Source organism: Neovison vison, chromosome 6, assembly GCF_020171115.1.
Source record: "Neovison vison isolate M4711 chromosome 6, ASM_NN_V1, whole genome shotgun sequence".
Taxonomy (NCBI): Eukaryota; Metazoa; Chordata; class Mammalia; order Carnivora; family Mustelidae; genus Neogale; species Neogale vison.
In genome coordinates this window covers 14927266-14952670 of record NC_058096.1, presented here as the reverse complement: position 1 = coordinate 14952670, position 25405 = coordinate 14927266, and the positions used below count along the sequence as shown (strand labels likewise).

At 37.3% G+C, this 25405-nt stretch overlaps 1 protein-coding gene across 2 annotated transcripts in view; it reads right to left on the bottom strand.

Annotated features, from left to right (window-relative positions):
* Positions 1-8993: 8993 nt before the first annotated feature.
* The window catches only part of GRIK1 (glutamate ionotropic receptor kainate type subunit 1), a 381656-nt gene continuing 365244 nt past the window's right edge, over positions 8994-25405 (bottom strand). For both annotated transcript variants that reach the window (XM_044251035.1, XM_044251036.1), the window contains one exon: positions 8994-9457. In XM_044251035.1, the coding sequence (XP_044106970.1) occupies positions 9302-9457 (156 nt within the window). In that variant the 3' untranslated portion in view covers positions 8994-9301. The remainder of the gene's footprint in view (positions 9458-25405) is intronic.

Genomic DNA, 25405 nt, shown 5'->3' with positions numbered 1-25405 from the left:
CTCCATCCAATTCCTCTGATGATGCTCAGAGAAGCACCAGTGTAAGCTGAGCTGATATTCTTGGAGCTCTTTTAGGTAGTTGCTTGCAAGGTTAACACTGAATCTTAACTATAGGGAAAGAGAGTTTTAATAATATTTTGATTAAAAATTAATTCCTCCTTTCCTTCTGTTCTCACTAAAACTCTCCAATATCCTGATTACACTGTCAGGAAAAAAAAGACAAAAACAAAAACAACAACAAAAAAGAAACAAAAACAACAACAACAACCACCACCAAAACTAAAACCAAAATTATCTATCTTTGACTTAACAAAATCACAGACTTTTCATAATTTGTAGCTATATACATGATTTTTAATGACAAAAGCAAGGTGATTTGTAATGAAAATTTTAGAGTGTGGTTCAAGAGCGGCGAACCCCTGGAGCAAACGTGAGGTAGAAAATGCCTCTGTGGTTTCTGTTAACGTTGTAGTTAAAGCTAATAAAGTGTGCTTTGAAAGACCTGAAGTGGAGAATAATGTGATCAAAATGATCGTTTGAGAGAATGTACTTATGATTAGCTCTAGTCTTTCTCTGAGTTCTTCATCTTGTGCATATTACAAAACTGATCTGGTTTATCTCCATGCTAGAGTAACAAGTTCAAAGATGGGTCCCTCTTTAATCTTTTACTTTATCTTCTTAGATGAGCATGGATCATGTTAGCTAGTCACCTGCAGATGTATCTGGCAGGGGAGTGAGATGCCTGTCTTTCTTGCTTGAAGCCTTCCCATCCTCTCAGATGGGTTTGCTTGGAGCCCCTTCATGTGATTGGTGGTAGCAGTGTGGACCACATCTCTCCCTCATAGGGAAAAGGTACCACTTTCTAAGCTGGATAATCTGAAATATCTCGCACACTTGGTCTTTTCTAGACTCCTTCCTTCCCTACCTTCCTTCCTTCCTTCCTTCCTCCCTCTCTCTCTTCCTCTTTCTTTCTTTCAAGGATTTTATTTATTTATTTATTTGTCAAAGAGAGAGACAGATAAAGCAAAAGCAGGGGGACAGCAAGCCGAGGAAGAAGGCTCCCCGCTGAGCAGGGAGCTCGACATGGAACCGGGATCATGACCTGATCCAAAGGCAGATGCTCTAACAGACTGAGACATCCAGGCATCCCTAGACCTCTGCTTTCATAAATTGGGGAGGAGAGAGGGGCAGCAGGAGCTTGATTAGAGTGATACTAATAATAGAACATGAAAAGGATAGCTGCCTGCAGGTTTTGTGGCGTTGGTTACAAGGTGGACTACTTGACGCTTCTTGGTTTTCAGCTAATTTCAGCTAACTTCAGGTGCTAATTCAGGTGTAAAAGGAGCAATCACATTTGATATATTTTAAATCTCATTTAATGTCATATAAAGCAATAAAAATAGCTTGATGTCTGGTAGATCTTCTAGTCCATCTTTCCGCTTTAAAGAAGCACAATCTCTAAAACATCTCAAACAAATCAGAACTCCTGTAATGTTTCCAGAGAGCTAGCATTTGTGTCCTTTGGTGATTGGTGCGAGCATTTTATCACTGCTATCAAGAGTGTCCAACTCACTTATGACCTGTCTCCTTTAGATTATGGCATAAGCCCCTCTCTGCCTTCCTCAGTGGAGGAGTAAAACCATCCATCTTCATGTCCCAGTTCGACACTTTATAAATGTGAACATAGTTGCTCTTTAACTGAACTCAGGGACCCACCCTTCCTCCCCTCCTTCCTTCTTCCCTTCCTTACCTCCTTTCTTTCCTTTCATCTGTTAGTCTTAAATTTTTGAGTAAATTCATTTTGTGGGTGTGTAGTCACCTTGGCTAACATGCTACATACTTTTAGGGTCTGCGTTATACTTGTGTCTTTTATTTTCACAAATGACTTCTGAGGATCGTCAAGGCAACTGCAAACATTTCCACCTTGAGGAAGAATCTCCTCAACACAGAAAGTTGCTTGAAAGATCTGATGTGTTTTGTGAGTTTCTGGGAATTCGCAATATTTTGTTATATATTTGGGGACAAAATAAGATCTAGAAAACCTAAGGAGGGAAGTAAAGAGGGAAAATATGAATCCAAGGTTTTCCAGGAAAGCTTAGGAATGGAAAAGATGAGTAAGTTTTATATTTTAGTGGAAAATTTAACAGCTTTGATCAGAGTCACTTGCATGTTTAATATATAAACTATCCTGTATTGTGTGAGCCGTTCCTGGGAGTGGTGGCGAAGAGGGTGATTTGGGCTTGAAATAAAGTGCTACACAAGTTACCATCATGGACCAAATAGCATTAAATTAAGGTCAAATTTCTCAAGTGTAGATAAGTCACAGGAGAGAGATGGGAAGAAATGAGGGAAAGTTTCATCCATCTGTGGCATTTGGCTGGAGTCTTTAGGTCAAGTTTGGTCAGGGAGAGATGGAAGTAGGGAGAGAGGAGGAAAGAAAAAGCTTCCATATAAATGAGAAAACATGAGCCAGGCACAAGTTGTAGTTGGTTGGTTCTGGTTCGACGAAATTAACCTGGTGTGTGGCTTCTCTAACAGCATCATTTTCTGGAGGAAGTTAGAAGGAAATCATCTAGGAAATCTATGATGAGATCATTAAACATTTCACTGAAAGATACCCTTGCAATTAATTTCATTTGCAATATGCATGCTTATGAATCATTATATTTGTTGGGATGTTGTGAAAAGGTCAAAACTAATTATATATTTGTTATGATGAGCTTAAAATTCTAGCTGTCATTTGTTATCCTGGCTCCCTTGGGACAATGTAGACTCGATTCCATCCCTACATTAGAGTTCTGAGTGTAATTTTTTAAAGCTTTAATGAAAATGTTTCTTTCATCATTATAATTTGGTTTGTTATGCTTAATGCCACAAAATTACTTTTAAATCTTGGCATGGCTTTATTAAAAATGGTCTCATTTTAATTTGCTGCTCTAGGTACAGAATTCATCATGAAGGCAAGGAAAAGCAGTCTGCCTCTTCAGAGATATCCTGGAAGTCGTTTAATGACAGATCTACAAGTACTGAAGACATTATCAACGCATTTAAAATTCTCTGTGATGTTGGTTACTTGAAAATCTTTATCTTGTGTGTGTGTGGCACATGTTTCCTGAAATTGTTATATTTCTTGGTCTCTTACTGAAGAATTTGCCAGTATATGTTCCTTGTGAGTAGATGAGAATGTAAATCCTAGAAAACGCAAAGGCATTCATAGTTACAGTCCCTAAAAATCAAGTGAGTCAACAAAATTTCACCTTTGAAATGTGACCTATTCATTTCTAATATTCTTAAAGGCAAGGCTACGTATTTGAAATCTGACCTATTTGTGTGTAATATTTTCCAAGGCAAGGACTATATCTTCTATAAAATTTGTGACAGGCCTCTACATGGCTTATCCTCAAAAGGTTGTCATTCATTACTCAACAAGTCTGTTTATTACCCACTATGTATGAGAGGGTAAACAACTTCGATAGCATTATTGATATATTTTTTTTAAGATTTTATTTATTTATTTTACAGAGAGAGATCACAAGTAGGCAGAGAGGCAGGCAGAGAGAGAGAGGGAAGCAGGCTCCCTGCTGAGCAGAGAGCCCAATGCGGGACTCGATCCCAGGACCCTGAGATCATGACCTGAGCCGAAGGCAGCGGCTTAACCAACTGAGCCACCCAGGCACCCGCATTATTGATATTTAAAAGAAATAGTTTGAGTTACCTTGTAGACATTTATAATCAACTGGGAGTTCATGATCTACTTGTCTCCTATGAGATTCCTGGAACATGATAAGGCTTAGGTGTTTACAGGAACTAACACATTATGCCATTCATATGTTTTAATTATGATTTGAATGACTTGCCTTAGGAACAAGAAATGTTCAAAGAGTTATTTCAAATCTGTAATACAACTAGTCTGCACATTTGGTGGCGAGTTCATTTTATTAACTATCCAGGGCTAGAAATGACATTTTATTATTTAAGTATCTTGGCAAGACATTGATATCCTTAGATATTGCTTTTTGAAAACATTAATATCTATCTATCTATTCTATTAAATGCTAATGGGAGATAACTAATTGTCCCTACGATACGTCTTTAAAAGTTAGGTCAAGTTTGTTTCAATACAAAACAAATATATGTTTTAATATAAATAAAACAAAAACATTAAATACATAACTCCATTTAGTACTGTGATTAAGAGAGTCTGGATTCTGAAAGATTGAAATTAGAATCTTGGTTCTTTTGAAATTAGAATCTTGGTTCTTCAACCAATAGGCAGTCTGAGCTTGGGGAGCTACTTACTCTTTTTTCTTGTAATTCCTTTTCTGAAATAGAAACAGTAATACAGAGTGCCAGCTTCATAAGGCTGCTGAGGGGACACTGTATGATAAGGTATGTTTTGGGGGAAGCCTGAGTTTGGCCAATAGTACTCAGAGTTAGGAAGGAACAGACTGTGGTTGTGATGATGTGGCTGGAGCTATGTTGCATCGTTTGCCACTTTATAGTTAAGTGACCTGGGCAACCTGTTTAAGCCCCCTGAACCTCGGTTTTTTAACTCTGTAAAAAAATGTTTACTTTAGGGTTGCTGTCACTATTACATGAGCAAATGTTGTGAAGTACATATAATGCAACTGGATTCATGCATCCTCATTAAATGATAGCTGTTATTACAATTATTAACATCTGATAGCCTGACTTTGATATATACCAGGAACAGAATTCGTATCAGACTAAGAAAGGGGGATCTACCTATCTATCATCTCTCTTCTATCATTTATCTATATGTATATCTAATATCTATCTATCATCATCATCTATGTATCTATCATCTATCAGTCTTCTATCATTTATCTATATGTACATCTATCTATGTATCTAATCTTTCTCATAATGTCCAAATGAAATGTCAAAGTCAATCAGACACCTTCCAGATTATCTTGGATTGCTTTGACGGTGGCTAGTGGTCCTTTGACTTCTATTTGGATCAGTTTTGTCTTTTGCACTCAGTAGAAATTTTAACTTTGTTAGTAGAATTCTGTGGCTGCCAAGAAGATGAAGTCTGAGGACCAATGAGCAAAATATCCTATGACTTATTGTCTACATTGGAGTGCTTTTGTGAGGACAGGGGTGCTACTTAACCTATAAGACTTCACAATTTCAGGCTTCATGCAGAATTGTTGAGGGCAAATTAGGACATCAGGACATTCTATGAATGAAGAAAAGTGAATGGAAAATGATGGGGAAAAGGAAGGAAAAAGCATATGAATTAAATAAGCAAACCAGATAATACCTGCCCACAAATCCTTTTTGGAGTCTCAGTTAACTGACTAGCCTGTGCAATAGTGAAGTAACTTCTCCAGTTTGTTATCTTGTGATGCAAAAACAACTTCTTTGTTGTACTTGTGACACAGTAGGAGGACGCTTACCTGCAAAGCCAGCCCACATGTTTCTGGATTTCTAAGTGTCAACTTGTCAGTATGGTTTAACGTTGGTCATTTCTCTCCCAAGGCCTATGGGACTTTGAGTTACTAATAAATATAACATATATGTCTCTATTCTGGTGGATTTACTGTTCCTGTTTTGTCCTGCATTTTTCCTCCACACAGGCACTTTTTAAAGAACTGTAGCTGGAAAAAATTACCTTTTATATACAGGACAAGACATGAACAAAACTGAGACGTGCTTGTGCCTTTCAAGTACCAGCCTCACTTTTTATTACCTCCTTGCCACCCTAACATTAATATCTATCTATCTTCTCCAAGAACCCCATTACTTTAGGTGGAGTGGCTTATTTGTCCTAGCCCTGTACACTCATGTCTCTCCTACGGACATTCTTGATCAGTGAATACCAGTTCCCTTGTCCTTGCTCCAAGCTAAAGGAGTCAACGAATACATTCCTTGAGCAAGCAGATTGTAACTTGAGTCTTTTTAGACAATGCTTCACTTTGTTACCAAACACATTGGCCCCTCTGACGTTGGACAGAATCTGGTGGACCTTATCTTTGGGGACTGGTAGACTTCATGTTTCTTTAACAAAAAACCACCGCAGCATGGGTAGCTCCTAGAAACACCTTTCCTGGAGTAGTCACTCTTATGTTATTCCTCCTTTGAAACAACAATCCCAGGAGCTTCTTGGTTGAGAGAGGGGAGCAAGGGAACCCTTAATTATAGGGAACAAACTGGGGGTTCGTTGAAGGAGGGGAGGAAGGGGACTGGGCTTAGTGGGTGTTGGGTATTAAGGAGGACACTTGTGATGGGCACAAGTAAGCAATGAATCACTAAATTCTACACCTGAAACCAATTTTAATATATATGTTAACTAATAAGAATTAAAATAAAAACTTGACATAAAAAAAAGAGCATTTTAGTCTTTTAAGTCAGGCAAAGGGTTAAATTAAAGCAGGGACTGCTGAGACAGAAAACTAAAAGTTTGATCTATTTGATCTTTGTCTTGTTTCCTTGACTCATTTCAAACTAATTTCTCTCTCTCCAGCTTCTTCTGTCCTAAGAATTGAAAACTCTGAGCTCCTAGATGTTTCTACAACCCCATGAGGTCAATGCAAGCAAGGAATCACTTCTCCCCTTTCTCTGTACTGAAGTCAAGAAGGGCCCAGACTGGAAGCTTGAAAAGGAAAATAAATCTTGGCCATGAACATTGTCCTTCAGTCAAAGCTGAACTCCTTCTCTCTGGCTGAGTATTTCACCTGGGCAATCTTTTTCTATTAGCATTAAGAAATTGCTGAAGGAAGAAATGTAAGATCCAGTTTTTAATTAACTTTGCCATTGATTTCCACATAAGTGTGTATTAATCACTGTTCTTTGGTGAAAGGGATGAAAATCTCCAAGATTAATGATTTTTCTCCTCAGGGATTTTTCTGGACCAAGTTCCAGATATTCCACAATTTCTTCTTTTTCTCTTCTCTGAACTCACTACCTTACTCTGTTCTTTGCCCTAAAATATAGAGACACACAGAAACATATGTACATACATTCACACCAAACACACTTTCGGAATGAAAATATTGAGGTGGAGAAAGAAAGATGATCGAGCATATTGAGTAGTTTCCATAAAAATCCTATTCTGCTGTGTTGCCTCGTTCAAAATATTTTTTAACCCATTTGCTCATAGCAAGTATCATATGCCTTGAATGAAAATGCATGTTTGCATTTTAGTTATGGCTAAGTGAAAAGGAAAGTGGTTCATAGGCCTTAAAGCACCTGTAAACCAGATTGACACACAATATGTTTTAGGTATTAGAAGTTGAAGTACTTCTTTCCTCACAAATTACTGTAACAGTCTGTGAAGAGATACGGTAATATTTTCTGAAATGAGAGAAAAGTACCATACTGTCACATTAGAAAATGGAGAATAGAATGCCTTTGGTATAGTTTTTAGTGAACTGAGTACATCATATGTTTCCCCTCTAATATGTTACCATTCTAGTCCATCTTTAGCTGCTTGATTCACCTTATTTCTGTTTTTTTTTTTTTAATCTGTTTCTCTCTGTAAGCATATTGTTTCCAATGTAAGCATCTTCGTGGTATTTATGTGAACATCTTAATGAATTCTTGAATGAAATACATTGTCTTCTAATTCTGATTGATCCCAAATCTGAGCCTTGATCATAATCACAGGAAAATATCTGTCCAGTATCTGTTATTGCTCTTTTAAAGGTGATTTTTTTCTTTTTATGTCTAGAAACATTTTTCTACTTGAACTTTATAGGGACTAGATTAAAAGATTCTTTTTTAAAAATTCTTTTTAAAAAACTTTTTATTTTTTATTAACATATAATGTACTATTAGCCCCAGGGGTACAGGTCTGTGAATCGCCAGGCTTACACACTTCACAGCGGTCACCATAGCACATACCCTCCCCAGTGTCCATCACCCAACCAAAATATTCTTGTAGTTATAGAATCATCCTACAGAAACTAATGGGACTTAATCATATGAAATGTTGATCCAATGCCTGCTCTTCATTGGTTCCCAATATGATGAATGATACCCTGACTCTCCGGTGAAGCCTGCCTCTCCTCCGACCCCAATCTTGGACTTTTTCTTAGCCCCATTCTTCCCTCATGACCACCATCTAAATCTCTGGCCGATGAGTTGTGCCTCCGAGTTACCTCCATCATGCAGTGCTCTCTGCCTGCCACTGCTCTGGTCACCTTGCCATGTCCTTTCCCTGGGTTCCCGAAAGAGCCTTCCAGTGACCCCGTCTCTTCAGTCTCCTTGGCCTTCAATTCTTTCATTATTTTCACCCAGAGTGATTGTCACCTATCAGGTCCATTGCATCCCCTTGCATTTTGCCACACCCAGCTCCTTTTTAGCCCTATTTGCTCTTCTCTCAGGGGCTTCAGATGTGCTGCTTCCTCAGCCTGGAACACTTGCTTCTCCACCTTGTGTCCCTCCCTTCACCCTTTACCTGATTGACTTGTCATCCTAGTTGAGCTATGCTTTCCTTCGTGAAGACTTCCTTGGTTGACTATTTCTCCTGCATGGTCCTTCAGCTTCTGGCTTCCACAGAGGAAGTGCTAATCCCTCTTTGAGGAATATCATGTTTTTCTTTTTTGCTTAACTAAACTATGTGAGGGCAGGGACCATCTCTAGGCAGAACCTAGAACAGTGCCCAGAATGCGGTAGATACTTCTGTTTTTTGAATGAATATCCCTTTTTTCAGAATCCTTTTATCTTATACTCACTGATGTTCCAAGTGCCATTTTAAAGTACTTATGAAGTTAGATTTCAAAGCACAGAGATGAATAGTTTCACTTTACTATAATAGCTAGGTATTTTGTATGAACTAAAAGTATTTTTTTTTTAAACTTAGTCAGAAGTGATTCTGTCTGAACAGGTGGAGAGAGTCATCAAAATAGCAAACTGACAACAGATGACACTTGGCAACCAAACACTGTGAATGGGAGCCGTGTAAAGGGGAACAAACCAACACTCAAACCTTTTCTGGAAAAACAAAACAAAACAAAACAAAACAAAACCCTGTTGTTTTATTATTATTTAGAAAGAACACACAGAAATTTATCCAGAAGAGAGGAAAGGCATAATAAGTGAGCATACAAATTCATTTCAAAAGAACCAGTGCCGCTTCCCAAGTACTTTCTGTCTCTGTGAGCTTCTTAAACTTTTGTATTTCTTATATCTCTATATATAACCGTAGTTATATATATAGACACATGGAAACACATCATGCCCTTGTCAGGAATCCTTCCTCCCAAAACCTGTAGTGAGCGTATCTTTTTTTTTTTTTTTTTTTCTGAAAGCTGCCTGTAGATGTGTTCTTGGATCATGCCACAGTCTCTTTCCTCTGAGTTCGTCTCTGATGGCAAGTAAGGATACTTGTGAAGGGAGATTTCCCCTTAGTTCTTGACTTTTTCTTTAGCTTTTTCTGATTTTTGAGTGAGATTCCCAGTTCCTCCATGATGGCATTGAAAGAGAGACACTAGAGAACACGAAATAATAGAGCATCAGTGTAACCAAACTAGCGTCCTCCTCCGCTGATCTGTCTCTCACCTAGGTTTTTATGAATACAAGATATTGGTCTAAGGCAACCTGCCACAGAGTAAGTTCCCGGCCAGTTCCCACACCTCCTCCTCCACCCACTGGCCATTTGCCTTTTCTATTTGGGGAAACTGAGGCAGCAGGCTAGCTGGGTAGACTTTGGGGTTTCATTCACTGATGCAGTAGTATAAGACTACCCAGTTAGGTTCTCAAAATAGACAACTTACCTTTGCTGAGACACGAAAATAGAGTTAAGTTAAGTCATTTCCCCCATTGAGATGATCCAAACATTGATAGGTTTATCAAGGCATACGGACACTTCAGTAATGCTATAGAAAATGAACAAACCTTCTCTACACCAAGGCTTTGTTTTTTTCTCCCATGAAACCTTACTTTGTTCCTAAAATAAAATCTAATTCTTGATGACTTTCCTTTCTGATAAAAAAAAAGAAAAAAAACAATTTTAAATTGTATATTTTCTCCAAAAAAACAGAGATCTGGCAGCAGCAATGATGCAGCTGTGGTTGAAATGAAAATAATATGGTACTGAACTGCACAGCAAAGATGATGGCATTATACAAGGAGAAAATGGAGCAATGATTATGAAATATCACACATATGCAGATGGCATATATATGTACAGATCTATTACAATTACACTGTATGGATTCACATGCACAGTATACAAATGCTATAATAAAACATAATTTACTGTCATTTATTCCAGCCAAGATAAGATCTTCAAGTGACAAATTCTTGCTTATAGAGCTGTCCATAAAGTAGTATTGTTTTTTATGAGATCACCCTTAAAACACCCTTCAAACCCCAAAGCCGTTGGTAAAGTGTGTGGAAGGGTAACTGTGTGACTCATTTGTGATTAACTTGAAAAATGGATATGTTAAACACAATGACATTCCACCAGCTGATTTCTTGAGGTTGTGAGGGCCTGATAGGAAGACATTGGTGATTCACGCGTGCAATGCGGGAAATGTCTCCTGCAGTCCTTGCATATCAGGAGGCGACATGTATTTTTGAAAATCTACACTCCATTTTTGTTCCATACAAAAATTGAAGTAGTTTAAATAAACAGTACTTTTTAAAAAATATATTTATTTATTTATTTATGAGAGAGAGAGAGAGAGAGAGAGCACACAGGAAGAAGAGCAGAGGGATAGAGAGAGAGAGAGAGAGAGAGAAATATCTCCAGCAGCCTCCATGCTGGGGTGTGGAGCCATAGGTGGGGCTTGATCTCACAACCCTGAGATCATGACCTGAGTGGAAACCAAGAGTTAGGATGCTAAACTGACTGAGCCACCCAGGTGTGGCTAAATAAGCAGTATTTTTAATTTTTCTACTTGATTTGAGAACCAGACAGACAAATTTAGATCTTAGATGTAAATTACTGGTCTATCAGACACATACCTCCAAAAAGAGTACTCATTTTTGTATGACTTTGTCTTTTTTTTTTTTTTAAAGATTTTATTTATTCATTTGACAGACAGAGATCACAAGTAGGCAGAGAAGCAGGCAGAGAGAGAGGAGGGGAAGCAGGCTCCCTGCTGAGCAGAGAGCCCGATGCGGGGCTTGATCCCAGGACCCTGGGATCATGACCTGAGCCGAAAGCAGAGGCTTTAACCCACTGAGCCACCCAGGGGCCCCAACTTTGTCTCTTTTCCACATGTATGTTTATAGGATTTGAATTTCATTTCCATTTTCTTATAGTAGTGAAAATTCATGTTATGCATATTAATTTCTTTTCAAATGGTAAGTTGTGGCTTCAGCAAACTGAGAGGAGGGATCATGTCACACAAAGAAAAACTTCAAAATATTTTCTATGAATTATACTTTCAAAAAATATTACAGTAGGTATGTCATATATTAATTTTTTTGTAGCATAATGTGATGTGAAATTTATATTACTAAGCTGAATTGAATGTTTTATAGTGCCTTTGTGGTGGATGGTGTTGCATTGGGGTTTTGCAATTTTTGCTCAGATATTTATTTTAATGTAAGTTTTTTTGTTTGTATTTTTTATTTTATTTTATTTTTTTGCACAGGACATTTCTAATTTCAGGAAGATCATGAAAATGGAAGGAAGAGAGAGAGAGAAGGAAGAAGTGCCAAGGATTTTACACCTCACACTATTACACACAAATCTCACAGCAATCTTATAAGGTAGGAATTATTATGCTCATTATGTAGATAGGGAAATTTACTATTGGAGAAATTAAGTAATTTGTCCAGGAAATGTGGCTTGCAAGAGAAAAAGCTCACATTTGAACTCAGTCCATCTGACTTCCCAGACTCAATTGCTTTCACTTAAAATCTCCAACACCTTAATTTTTTTTTTTTAAAATCACTATAGAGAATTTTTTGTAGGTTCTTTTCCTATAAATATATGTTAAGAAATTGCAATCTTTGTGTTTTATTTCAACTCCCCAAACATTTCATTTTAGACATTTCTCTTTATTTTGCCCTAAAACTACCAAAGCAAGTCTCCAAATGTGGCTCCCATAAGAGACACAACCAGGAGGGGGCTAGAAACCCTCTCTCTCTCTCTCTTATTTTGGGTAGTAGGGCAGTCACAGATCTTATCTTGACAATACATTTCAATTATGTTTCTCTTAAACAACACAGTTTTCCTTCAAATTTTGTATTGCCTTAAAATACAACAAAGGTCTATTCTTTTGATCAACTCCAAGTATTTATTTCTTGCTGCCAGCATGAAAGTGAATATAAATATAGTTTTATGAGTGGTTTGGTTTCTTTCTCTTTGGTCACAAACAATGATTTCTTTTTGATTCTCACTTTGTCTCCAACTGTCAAAAAAGAAAATGGCAAGATATTGGAGCTGACCTTTCTGCTTCCAAGTTTTTGCTGTAGTCATAAGGCAAGATGACCTTTAAGGTCCCTACCAGCCATGAGCTCAAGCAAACCACACTCTTGTATCCACAGGAAATGAAACTGTTGAAGGTCATCTCAGCACAGAGTGGCATGAGAGGGTCTCCTATTCATTCTTCAATTTGCCTTTTATAATCTCAGAATTAAAGACTATATATATATATATATATATATATATATATATATATATATGTAGCTTCTGAATTAGGATAAAAGTTTAAGTAGCTTTCCAAAGCTTCTATTTCTGGACATGGTTTTCATGAACTCTCTTGTGTTCACAGGGCCATAGAAAATTAAGTTTAAGCATGGAAGTTTAAATTTGTAAACCTACTTCATTAGAAAGTGTCAGACATATTGATGACCACCTAGTTGCCATGCTTGGTAGGTAGGGAAATTAGAGGTAGGATAGATACCTCAGCAGTACCCTCCAGTGCTTTGCAGACTAGAACCCCCCCAACCCCGTAGCATGCATCCTGGGTCCTTTTATTTTTCTCTGGTGGGTGGAGTTCATATTTTCAATGGATCCACACATATGACCACGAATTATAGTTGTGAGTTGGCCCAGTATCAGAATGCTGGAATTTAAATTTTAGCTACAGTACCCAGAAACTGGGTTACACTGAGCAGATATTTAGTTTCTCTTTGACTCAGTTTCCTTATCTATAAAATGGAAACAATAGTAGAAGTCTTTTCATTGAGTAGTTTGTGAATGGTTGGGCAGGTACCTGTAAAACACACAGGACAATGCCTGGCACATCTCTTTCTTTAAAATAACTTTGTATATACATCACTGAAAATATTTTAAGTCTATGGAACTTGCTATATGTATTTTGTTTTGTTTGTTTGTTTTTTGGAGGGAAAGGAAGAACATTGAAAGGTTGATGCTCCTTTAATTTTAGCCATTGTTCGACTTTTTATGCACCAATTCTTTGTTTATACCAGTGTTTTAAAGTAGGTTTTCTACATGTATAATACATAGCATTTTCAATGCTTATTTACTTGTTTTACCCAGCTCATAACCCATTTTAGTATTTATGTAGTAATAGGCTTTATGACAGCTTGTGTCTTGCCTGTGAAGGATAGGTGTTCAAGCATAATAAGGAAATGAAAATTAACTGCAGTCTCTTGCCATAAAAAAAAAATATATATATATATCTCTGCTTCTGAACCCATTGACAATGAATCCCTATGATGACAAGTCTGATAGGAAAATCCACTTATAAATAAATGGGTTTATAGTAATAAACTATATTAGTGCCTTTGATGCTGTTCTGGACATCGTCCAAAGACAGACAGGTGTGTCTATGTATGCGCAAGTGTGAGTGTGTGCGCCTGTGACTTCTCTTGTAGAGGGAAGGAAGCTGAGGTACAAGTAGTCTGCTAGAAACCAGTAGCGAAGCTTCCGGCAGCCCCATAGCTCTTCTGGTTTTTACAAGGAAAAGGATTTGCTTGTTTTGCAGAGAGCCATTCCTCTTTTCCACTTGTTTTGAGCGTGCGGTGTGTCCTGAATGACCGCCCCCGCCCGCCATCATTTTCTTCTCCTGCCTTCTTTTGCTTTCCTTCTTTTGCTTCCTCTTTGGCTAGATTTTTAAAAGTAATTGCTGACAGCATGGCACCTCCTTTGGAATAATCCCCAATATTTAATTTCTTGGTACTGGTGTGACCATAATATACATTATTCTTCTTTCCTGACACCTTTATCCTTGTATTACAAATATTCCCTCAGAAGGGGTGGGAGGAGCTAATCGAGTTCTTGCTTTGTACCTAAAATAAACTGCCTTAAAAAAAAGTAGCCTGGGGGTGAAGAGTGATTTCTTTTAAGTTATAGGAAAAGCTGCATTTTAAATTTGATTTGAGTTTACAATATTGAAAGGATCAAGGCTAGGCTGACTGGGAATGACTTTGCTAGTTGTAAACTTGGCATCAGATTGTGAATATCAGATTGATTTGTTATTGTGTATTTAACATTTTTGCATTCGGTGCTTTATTCATTGGTACATTTAGAAGAACTGCTTGGAATGCATTCCTTTACACCTTACATTTTAAATAGGTTTCTTTTGCTACTTTATTGGGCTTTTTATTTAAAGACAAACGAAGTGGTCTGTGACATTGTCTAATAAATTTTCACATTAAGTGCTGAAGAAAGATATAGATAATATTTGTGTCATCTTACAGATATAAAATCTTTCATTTTAGATACATCTGCTTTAACTTGAAAGCAAGCTGTAATCTGAAGTCTTTTTGTAAAGACCCTTTTTAGTAAAATAGATCAAATTTTAGTGAAATATAGAAATCAAGGAACAGGTTACTGAGAATGAGATTATCATTGCTCTTATTTTCTTGGTCTTATCAAATTACTATCACAATTCTGTGGAGGGAATGTTTCAGTGATATATTTTTTAAGATTTTTATTTTTTTATTTGAGAGAGAGAGTGAGAAAGAGAGCATGAAAGGGGGGAAGGTCAGGAGGAGAAGCAGACTCCCCACAGAGCTGGGAGCCCAATGCAGGACTCCACCCATGACTCTGGGATCATGACCTGAGTTGAAGGCAGAGGTTTAACCAACTGAGCCACCCAGATGCCCTGATTTTTTTTCTTTTTAAGAAGAAGTTCTAAGCATTCGTATCCTTAACATTTTTAAACTCTGAGGTTCAATATGGGAAAAATCTAGAGTGTTCAAAATGTCAGGAAACTTTTTAAGGAATAAGGATGGAAGAATTCTATTCATACATTTGTTACCTTAAGACTTTGGAAATTCTGGTCACCTATCTGCATACATGTTTTATGTCTTCACAGGATAATTGATGATCTAACAGCAGAGATCAAGCTCCAGTGATCTCCCACTAATTATGTTAAGGAAGGGGGAGGGGAATTGTTGGAGTAGCCATGTGTACACAATCTTTGTGTGAGGTTCTTGTATCCCAGAACTCATAATTTGGCTACCATCTACTCTTGTTTTATCAGTTTTCTGGGTTCACTCAGAATCCCTGGGCCATTTCTTCTGCAACTATTCTTGGACTTAAATTTGAGAGGTTGAGAGTCAGCCATCACAGCATCTTCCAGAATAGTGTTTATGATTAATTGTGCCTGAAAGCTAATGAGAGAGCTGAGTCTCATCTCCTCAACTGTGCCCCAAATTTTGGGGTAGAGGAAATCTAGACACTGAACTAGAACTTCAAGATGTGGTCTCCTTATTGCCACCTGTGACCCAGAATCCACTCATCGTCCAGCCCATTTTCCTGCACCTTCCATATTTAAAGTGGCACTCCACTCCCTTTAGCCCTATCTTCCCTTTGGCTACAGTTTGTCAATCCCACTAACTCATTTTCCTAGTTCCTTTTAATCTTATGTTGTCACCATCTCTATATCCTTTTCCGTCTCAAGTCCTCTATCTTATCTTTTTGCCCCCACACTTGAGGCTTGATGCCAACATCTTTGCTCTCTCAGATCCTAGATGTAAGTTAATTCTTTGCATGAATGCATACCCCAGAATTCCCTGTTTTCCAATCTGAGCTCCTTTGAACTATAAACATACACCTGGGGGGGACACAGTTACTCAGTAACACCACGTACATGAGGATCATCTTTCTGGGGTCCATCTTTATTAAAGATTGTATTTAGAAAAGTTTTTCTTCCATTAAAATAAATACAAGTGTATAGTGGAGTGGATATATATATATATTATATATATATATATATAAATATATAAAATATATAAAAATTACATATATAAATATATATTATTATTTTTTTAGAATTCTTAAAGTTTTCACTTGGAGTGGCTGCTCAGGGCTCTACACCCAAACTGTTAGGTATCAGTTCATTCTCCTCTAACATTAGGTATAATTTCATGGAAAACTTTGAAAGGTGAGGTTAACACTGGAGCAGTACTTCATTTTGATATTAATCCATGTGCTTTTTCCAAATCTTCTGACTCTAAACCCTTTTTCCACTTTTAAAGTCATAGCAAGAGCTTTTATATGCATTACCCTCAGGGTAGGGATGACAGAAAGGAAAAAAAGTAAAATTTGCAGCTTTGAGTTCTTAAATAGATTTTTGTGGATCTATTGAAGCCACAGCAGTCTTTGAAGCTATTAATTACAACAGCCAGGTGTCTGAAAGAAGGAAAAAGAAGGCACTTTGAATTGTAAAAGTTTGCCTTAGAGCCTTCAGGGTCCAGCCAATGGGACTGGGGATGGGGTATGAAGCTAGGACGGTTCTATGTCTGTTTTCAAGGAGAATCTTCCAGCTAGGGCCTGGGAGAGCCTAGATGCTGAAGAATACCAGAGAATGAGCCCCTCACTTGCCACTCTTGGGTTAAACTCCCATGGGCTAAGATAAGGCAAATAAATGTGGGACAGCGGAGTAGATGGGGGAATCTGAAAATGCAGATTGGACATATTAAATTCCAGAGTTTGTGCCCACTCTCTGTCTCAGACTAAGAGGAAGCAGTCGCTAGAGTGCAGAAATGGCATCAAAGCCAATCATCAGGCTGGTTGGAGATTGTCCTCTGCCTCCCATGGCCTCTGAATGTTGCTCAAGGGCAGCTAAAACTTTCCATTGCCCTAGAGTGGACATGAAAGTGGCTGATAGGTATAGAGAGGTGGCTGCAAAGTGGTCCACTCAAGTGTTATGAGCAGAGAGCAGAAAGAGTTTTTGCTCTAAGGATAAGCCTCAGGTGGGCCGGACATATCCAGAAGTGAGCAACTCTCCTTGCTTAAGAATGGCAGAAATGTGTGTTTGCATGCCAACCCATAGGACCCACAGTGCCTTTCTCCTGTCTGGAGTCATTATCAGAGGCCAATGTGACAGTCTTCTTTGGCTTTCTGTCTTCTTTCTGGCTTCCCGACATTACCTGACCTGCCTCAACCCCTCTTGTAAGCTCAGAGCCTACAAATTTCCTTGGAATATAGGTCTATGTACCAATATGTACCTGACCCGGCATCCACGTTCAAGGCCTGAGATGGTATGATGAGGACAGGCTTTCCATTGCCATATAGACAAGAGGGCCTGGTCCTTTCAGCAACTCAGAGGCAGAGTTGGAGCCTTAAAAATAAGCTTTAAGAATTTTTTGCATGCCCCTTCTCATATAGAGAATGGTCTTAGCCTTGAGCTAAATTGAGCCTGATGGAGGGTTTTAGTTGTCCATAGTGTGTGTGTGAGCTACCATGCTTGCAATACCAGCTTATGTCCTTATGTAGAGGATATATATTTTTTCTCAAGCTATAAACCGAGGTGTGCAAGAAAATTATCTCATGCTATTAAAAAAATTAACAAATCCCACCTTAGTTTAGAGATCCCTGGGTATTTTTTTTTTTTTTTAAGAGAGATCCCTGGGTATCTAGTGGATATTATCAACTCAAGGTTACTCACTCTTCATTTAAAACTAAGTTTCTTTTCTAATGACTCAGTTAAAATGAGTCTCTCCCCATCTCCCTATTCCTCTTCTTTCCCAGGTGTATCTGGGTAGAGGAGAGTTTAATAGAGAGCCTGGGCATTGTAATAGTGGGAGAAGCTAGTCTATGGCCATGCTTTATCCCTTGGCTTCCACTGGGGTGTGGCATCCTAGTGGGTCTAGGATGCTATACTCTCTCTCTGCTGTGTTCTCTGAGATGCTTGTGGCCCCACTATGGTCTTCATGTCACATTGAATCTTTTATACTCCAAACTCAACTCTTTTAGTCCAGTGGTTCTCTTGGCTCTTCCACAAAGCTCTTCATTGGGAAGCATCATGGAGTTTTCACTCAGACACTCTAGGACAGAGCAGGAGTATGAAGCTGTTCGGGGTTCATGGCTTAGACCTTGTTATTCCACCATTCTGGAGACAGTTGGATGTAAAATTTCTTTCAAGTTTTGCCATATCCTGGGTTATACCCTCTGAACCCCAAAATAGTATTTTCTGTTTAGGATCCTTCCTGAGCTTTTCTGAAGTTTCTATTTCCTGTCCTCAGGTTGGGACTTGACTCAGGGATGGTCATGAAGCCTTCTCTCAGGAATTCTGGTACCATCAAGTTTTAATGACTTCCCTCCCATTCTTCCCTTCTTTCCTAGGGGTCAAAAATTGGTCAGAAGTGGAACAGGAGGGAGGAAAATATTTTGTGCATTTCTCCAACTTTGGGTCTCTGGGTTTTGGATCCTGTTAATTAAAGATAAACTATATGAATTATAACAACTAACTTACTCAATGAAACATCTGGTTCTTTAACCTGAAAGCCATGGTTTTCAAGATTTTGCCTATGCTACAGATCTGTAAAGTCTACTTAAAACTCAAAAGCTAAAAGTTTGATTCATGTCTGGCTTGGAAGCAATACATATAAAAAAACCTTGATTCTTGAAGGTGGTGGAGGGTAGGGGTAAAAGTAATAGACAGTAAGAGCACATCAACCTTTTTCTTTGTTTCCTTTTGTCCTTAGTAGAATTTAAGTTCCCTTTGCAGAATAGTTTTCCCCCATGCACTCCAGTCCCACTGATATCCCCTTTCTTGAGTTGTGATTGAGAATGTAATCAGTTCCATAGCTTCAAATAACTTCTAACTATATGTCTTTGTTTGGCACATTTGTTGTTTTATTTTGTTACTATTTTTACCTATCCTGTGGGCTCATCAAAGTCTAGAATGATTTTACTTTTGTAGCCTTCCTTGTGTTTGTCATGCTTTGCTTATGAGTGGATGAGAACTGTTCCATTCTTTGATGCTATGATGTTGGTTTTTCTATATCCAAAGTGGACTATTCTATCCTGAATCATGGGCAGGGATAGGTAATTCTGCTTATGGCAATAAGAATTTAATATGTCCAAGGTAATTGCATAATATTGTTTACATTTATATTTGGCCAAACCTTTATTATTATTTTTTTGGTCCTGCTTCTATATTTTTATTTCTTTCCCACTTTTTATCAAACTTAAAAAATATTGTGGCTGGAAGAGAACTTTAAATGTCATCTCCTAATTGCACAGATGGGGAGACTGAGAGTGAGGGAAGAACACTGACTTGCCCAAAGTCACATACCCATTCAGTAATAGCACAGACACCTGCATTCTTGGCTTGTGATTCCCAGGTCACATTTCCATTGAGCCGTTTATACCTTTTAGAATTTGTTTGATTTAGAAGACACTACCATTGTACCCTGGAAAAGTTATTTCTTTCTTTTTTTTTTTAAGATTTTATTTATTTATTTGATAGAGATCACAAGTAGGCAGAGAAGCGGGCTCCCCACAGAGCAGAGAGCCCGATGCAGGGCTTGATCCCAGGACCCTAAGATCATGACCTGAGCCGAAGGCAGAGGCTTAACCCACTGAGCCACCCAGGTGCCCCATTTTTCTAAATAGTTATTAATTGCTTCCTGGCCTCTCCATGAATTAATGAATGTTTGGGTTTCCAGGCAAAGGAAAGCCTCTTTCCACAATTACAGAAACAACCTATTGAGAGTTCTCCAAATCATTTTCTAAATAAAGTGATCAGACTATGTAAGAAATGAAGCTGAGGACACTTGGAGACACATTATCAGATGATAATGTGCCAAGTGACAGTTAGGACTTAAGATAAATGTGAAGATAGGGCGGGTTATCTGTGGACAGGAGTTTCTTAGTTCTTATGGTTGGTAAAGACTAAATGATAAGGGCACCATTCTTTTTTTTTTTTTTTTTTTTAGTTGAAATATCCGAATGTTTGAATTCTAAGCACTTCAGTTAAAAAAATAGGAAGAAAATTCTGACCCTACTACCTTAAACTTAGTGGATAAATGGAACAACAACAGTAACTTCTTTACATCACTCAGGTCTTACTCATTATTTTTATGTGTATTTGGCGTGTATGTTGTGATATGGAGACATGGTTGTATTGTGCAATTTGGCCAATTAGCCCTATTTGGTTTGCCAATTACAAATCTCAGATCCTGTAGCATGTGAAACTACACAGAACATTTGGTTTTCTATCACAAAAATGTTCTTATTTGTGCAAATAATACTTCTTTGAAAATTTAAAGGAGAATCCCATTTTCCATGATATCAGTCTCTATGGAGGATTTTGAAAACAAAAATGAATTTAATATGCTTGTGCATCTGTGCATATAAAATTCCATAACTGTGGGAAGCATAATGAGATGGTTCCTAAAGGCAAGTTAAAACTGCAGCATCAAGCAGAAATTTTTCATTATCTATAAGAGTTAATTAATAATGCCATTTGGCACATTCAGATGTGCAGAAAATAGTGCAAGAAGTAAGAATGCTTTGCTTTCCTTTTGCTTTCAAGGCTAGGCTGCTTTTAAAGTGCTTACTGGGAAATAGACCTTATAGTGTAAAGGGTTATGGGCTTGGAAACTAATTTGGAATCATTGCTTTGCCATAGATGGCTTACATAGAACATTATATAGTGCTAGTCAAATGCAGTAAGGTATTTGGAAATAATTTTGGGAAAGGTTTAACTATATGATCCAGCTGAATTTCCTAAGAACATTATCTCTACCCACCATATGTTCCTTAGGTAGTTCCAATTTTGCTGAAAAAACCCTAAAATAATTCAGGTTATAATTTTAGTCTAAGACAAAATCAGCTTTTTTTTTCCTTATTATTATTGCATTGGCTTATAAAACAGGCTTGCCAGGAACCAGATTAGACAACATTCTGGGCTCCATAGTTCTTGATGTACTTGTTCAATCTTTCATATCTCTCTGCTCTCTTGCTAACTTGAAACAGTCTTCCTTCAGGTATAATCCACAGAAAAACTGCCAGTGTTAATAAAAGCTCACTCTTACCCTTTAACTTGAAGTCAAATTGCTGTATTCTATTTAGCTCCATTTTTAAAAATTATTAGAACTATTTTGCTGTATTTTATATGGAACCTCTTTTACATCCATTCACTTGTTTTAGTTGTGGCTCTGGACCAAGAAACACTCCTCATTCTTTGCAAGTGCATTTTGGCTCTCTGAAGACCTTGCTCATGCCTTCCACGGATTGTCTCTTCTTTAAGCTAAGCATCCTAGCCATCTAGCTTTAAAGAAAACTCATGCTTACCAACATTTTTAAACACTTGTATTTAAGATTGTTGGGGAAAAAACTCATGTAAGAAAAGCTATTTTACAAACCTCTTGTACTGAAGATAGTTTTAATAAAACCTCATGTACATGACCTAATTTTGGAGAGAACTGCTATATTTAAGCTAATTTTTATGAAAACTAATGTGCAAAGTCGTTTTAAGCACTCACTTCCAGATTTTGTTAAAAAATACCTGTTCCTGGATTGTAATCCCTGAGAAGGAATCTATGGAGATGAAACCTATAATCAGTATTTTATGTAATTTCCCTGGGGGATTCTTAGGTACACCAAAGTCTGAGAACTAATGACGTGAAAACAGACTTTGGAAATTTTTTTTCATGCTCAAGCTCCCGCCCCCTTTTTTCCCTAAATTTCACTTAAATGCAATGGTCCTTGGTGGGGTCACTGTGGTCTCAGTGGTTATTTACTTGGTATTAAGAACTCGTTATCTAGGGCATGTATAGAAGGAGAAAGAAGATAGTGTAGGGAACCTATATTTCTGAAATGTATGGAGGTCCTTGGGGATAAAAGGGTGCAGAGACCATAAACTTCTGATTTGATCATTTGGTGTAGGCTTAGCTCCTATAACTAAATATGAAGGTTATCAATTGAATATAATGAAATTTTTATCTCAAAGATGTGCAGTTTCTTTTTGAATTCTCTCTAGAGAGGGTCTATTGAACATTGAATGCCAAATATGTGCTGTATATCTTGCTTAGAATTAGTGGTCATACCTCTAACATCAATCAGTAAACATGAGTGATGTACTGAGTGCCAGTTATATGCATATAATGCTTTAGATCTCTACTACATGATAGAATCAACTGGTTATCTTAAAAAAAAAAAAAAGCTATTGTCCTGCCTCCATTCCAGAATAATCAAAATAGAATTGCTGGAGACGAGGTTCAAAACTTCTACTAGATCCTCATGTATTGTTGATTTGGGTCCTTCTCTTGCGTGCAATGAAATTGCCCTTGATTTTTAATGCTTGTGTAAGGAAATATGGTTTTAGGTATAGTTTGAACCTCTAAACTGGAAAACTTCCTTTCCAAACTGACTTCGTATTAAGTTTCATGGTAAACTGTACTTACTGCCCACCTGACCAGAGAATAATACTTAATTTCTCTATAAGGAACTAGCATCTGCTAACCAGTATCTTTTAACAGGATTATTACAAATGATCTCATTTTCTATGCCATGATATTATTTCTTTTAATTCTCCTAGTAAATATAGGTCAACAGATTACCTTCAACTTACAACTGAGAAAATTGAAGCTCAGAGAAATTAAAAATTACCCCCCAAACCAAAACTCTTGTTTATTAAATGGCAGTTATGTGACAGGCATGGCTAATGTGTTGTGTACATTATCACTGGATGAGATGCACACATCACACCAGTGTTCCCTAGAGTATGATCTGTAGAACAATGGTCTGTCAAGATGCTTTTGGGGAAAAATAAATTCTGTTATCTAATAAGCATGGGGAGTACTGAATACTTTCCAATTTTGTTGAAAATGCCCAATGCACACACACACACAAAGATAATTCCCAAAGCATTATAGCATATTAAATACCCTGAGATATCATGTGGTAAAGGAATGTTTAGAATAATGCTCCATAGTTTCCTCAAGCAGGAAAATCTTGTTTGGGTGACAGTTTCCAGTGGGACCCATTGTGAAGGACACTCCTTCAAATATAACCCTATGATGTAGAAATTATGTCCTGGTGTTACATATTAAGAAACCAAAGCTCTAAGAAATTCAGTCACTTTTCTACAATCATTCAGCATATGGCTATGCTAAAACCTGCACCTAAGTTTGATTGATTTTGAAAATCGTCTTCCGATTCTAAAATCTAAGACTCCAGGCTGCTGACTAATATCTATTTCTCTGTTAATAAAGCTAAAATAAAATTGTTGAAAGGAATAACTGTAATGCTGTATCTTTTCAAATATCTCAAGACATTCTGAAAACTGTAAAATAACATATAAATATCAGGAATAGGTAGGATACAGCTTAAAGTGGCACACAAATATTAATTTTATCCAAACCTCTGAGTTACAATTTTAAAAGATAGTCTGTAGAAAAGTGAATTTTGTTATTACTAATCTTGATCATCTAAACTTCATCAATCATCCTTATAATTTTTTGGTAGCATCTTTGACTTATTAAATAGCCCTTGGAATATAAGTTTATATAATTTGTGATTTCTATATACACAATCAATGAATTATGAATAATAAAATATTTATTCCAACACCTGACTCTATTGATTATGAAGATGCAAATTCTGACCTAGGACAAATTCTGGTGCTTTTAATAGTAAATAAATGTTGGTGTAATTTATAGGTATTATCTTAAAAGTACATTTATTTAAAGAAGAAAGCAAGACTGAGAAACAATCAGGGCAGGAGTCAACTTTCCTAAACATGCTTTACTGGAGAAATATAACGTTGACTGGGGAGATCTGTGGTTCAAAATTTGAAACCCACTTAAAGCTAAGCAAAGAGAAGGCAAAATGCTACATGATTGCACAGATGGCTTATCTTTACTTCTGAGAAATATGTTTTGGGGGCTAAAATTCATATGTCAAAAGGTAATCCCATTTAAGAGAACAAAGACCAACTTATTCCATATTGAGGGGAGATGAAAGGCATCTTCAATTCCCCTACTCACGGCAAAGAGGAAAAGAAGCTCAGAGGGACAGCAGGTATCCTTCATAAGAACAAATTAAGTATGCAGTTGGTTTTCTGTGTCACCAAGCTGAGACAGAGTGGGAATTATTTACAACATTTTGAATGCAGGTGTAAAATAAATCTCCAGAGATCTGTAATGTGTGTGGAAATTCTTTCCTCTATTTATTTTCTCCTCCTTGCCCTTCTCCCCAATACACTTGGAATGAATTGATAATGACTAAGGGTCCAGAGAAGTGAGTGTGAAAGTGGTAATGCTCAGAAAAGATTGCTATGAGGACAACCACTCTATTCTGGGTGAGTAGGAAGGGAATAAATAACGTCTTGTGAAAAGATGTTTGTCAATGCAGAGTGAGAGTAAGTGGAAAATAGAAGATGTTATGCATTAGTTCCTAGTTTAGGATCTTCTTTGGAGCTTGCAAGAAATGATCTGTAACATGAAAAAAAAATCACAGTTCTTTAGAGACTCCGAGTGTACTATGATCTGAACCTACAGAGGATTGTCAAGTAAATGTTACAGGATAATGATAATGAATTTCTACTCAGGGATCATTCTTGACTGTGTTGTGCCTTCCTGAGTGATGTTCAATTTAGCTAAGGCTCTTCTGTGACGCCAGAGGTTTCAAGTTTATTTTCCATTTTCTGGATCACGTTTTTCAATTTTTAAAATCCAAGACATCTTTGAGTCTTTATGTAAATAATACAGTTTAAATAGTGGAATCAATTTGAGTTGAACATCAATTTGTTATGGAGTTACTACAAAAAGATAGGGCTTGGGCAGTTTGAACATGTGGATCTACAGAACATAAGGGACAGGGAGAAGGAAAGAGGAGAAAAAAGTCCACAAAGATGAAAACAATTCCACAATATTTGCATTTTGTTTTTATGCTTTGCACTGTTGGAAGTCTGGATCTACTTTTTCATGAGGAAAGACTTGCTTATTTTTAATGCATGAATATAGAACTAAGATAGTCATTGTCTTAATGGTATAGCAGATTCTGGAAAATACACATATCTTGGGAGTTTATTTACCCCAATACACCTCAATTTCAACACAGATTGCACATCTGTTCTCATTGCATTGAATTCAACGTCTAGAGTCCATGAGTTTTGCTATCTTAAAGAGATAGGGAATTGTGGCTATTTATGCTTAGTAAATACAGATATCATCAACAACACCAATTAGCAGAAACAATCTCTACTGGGCATACTTTTTTTCCTTTAACTGATTACACAGTATGAACTGAGGACTGTGTCCGAATCCCTCT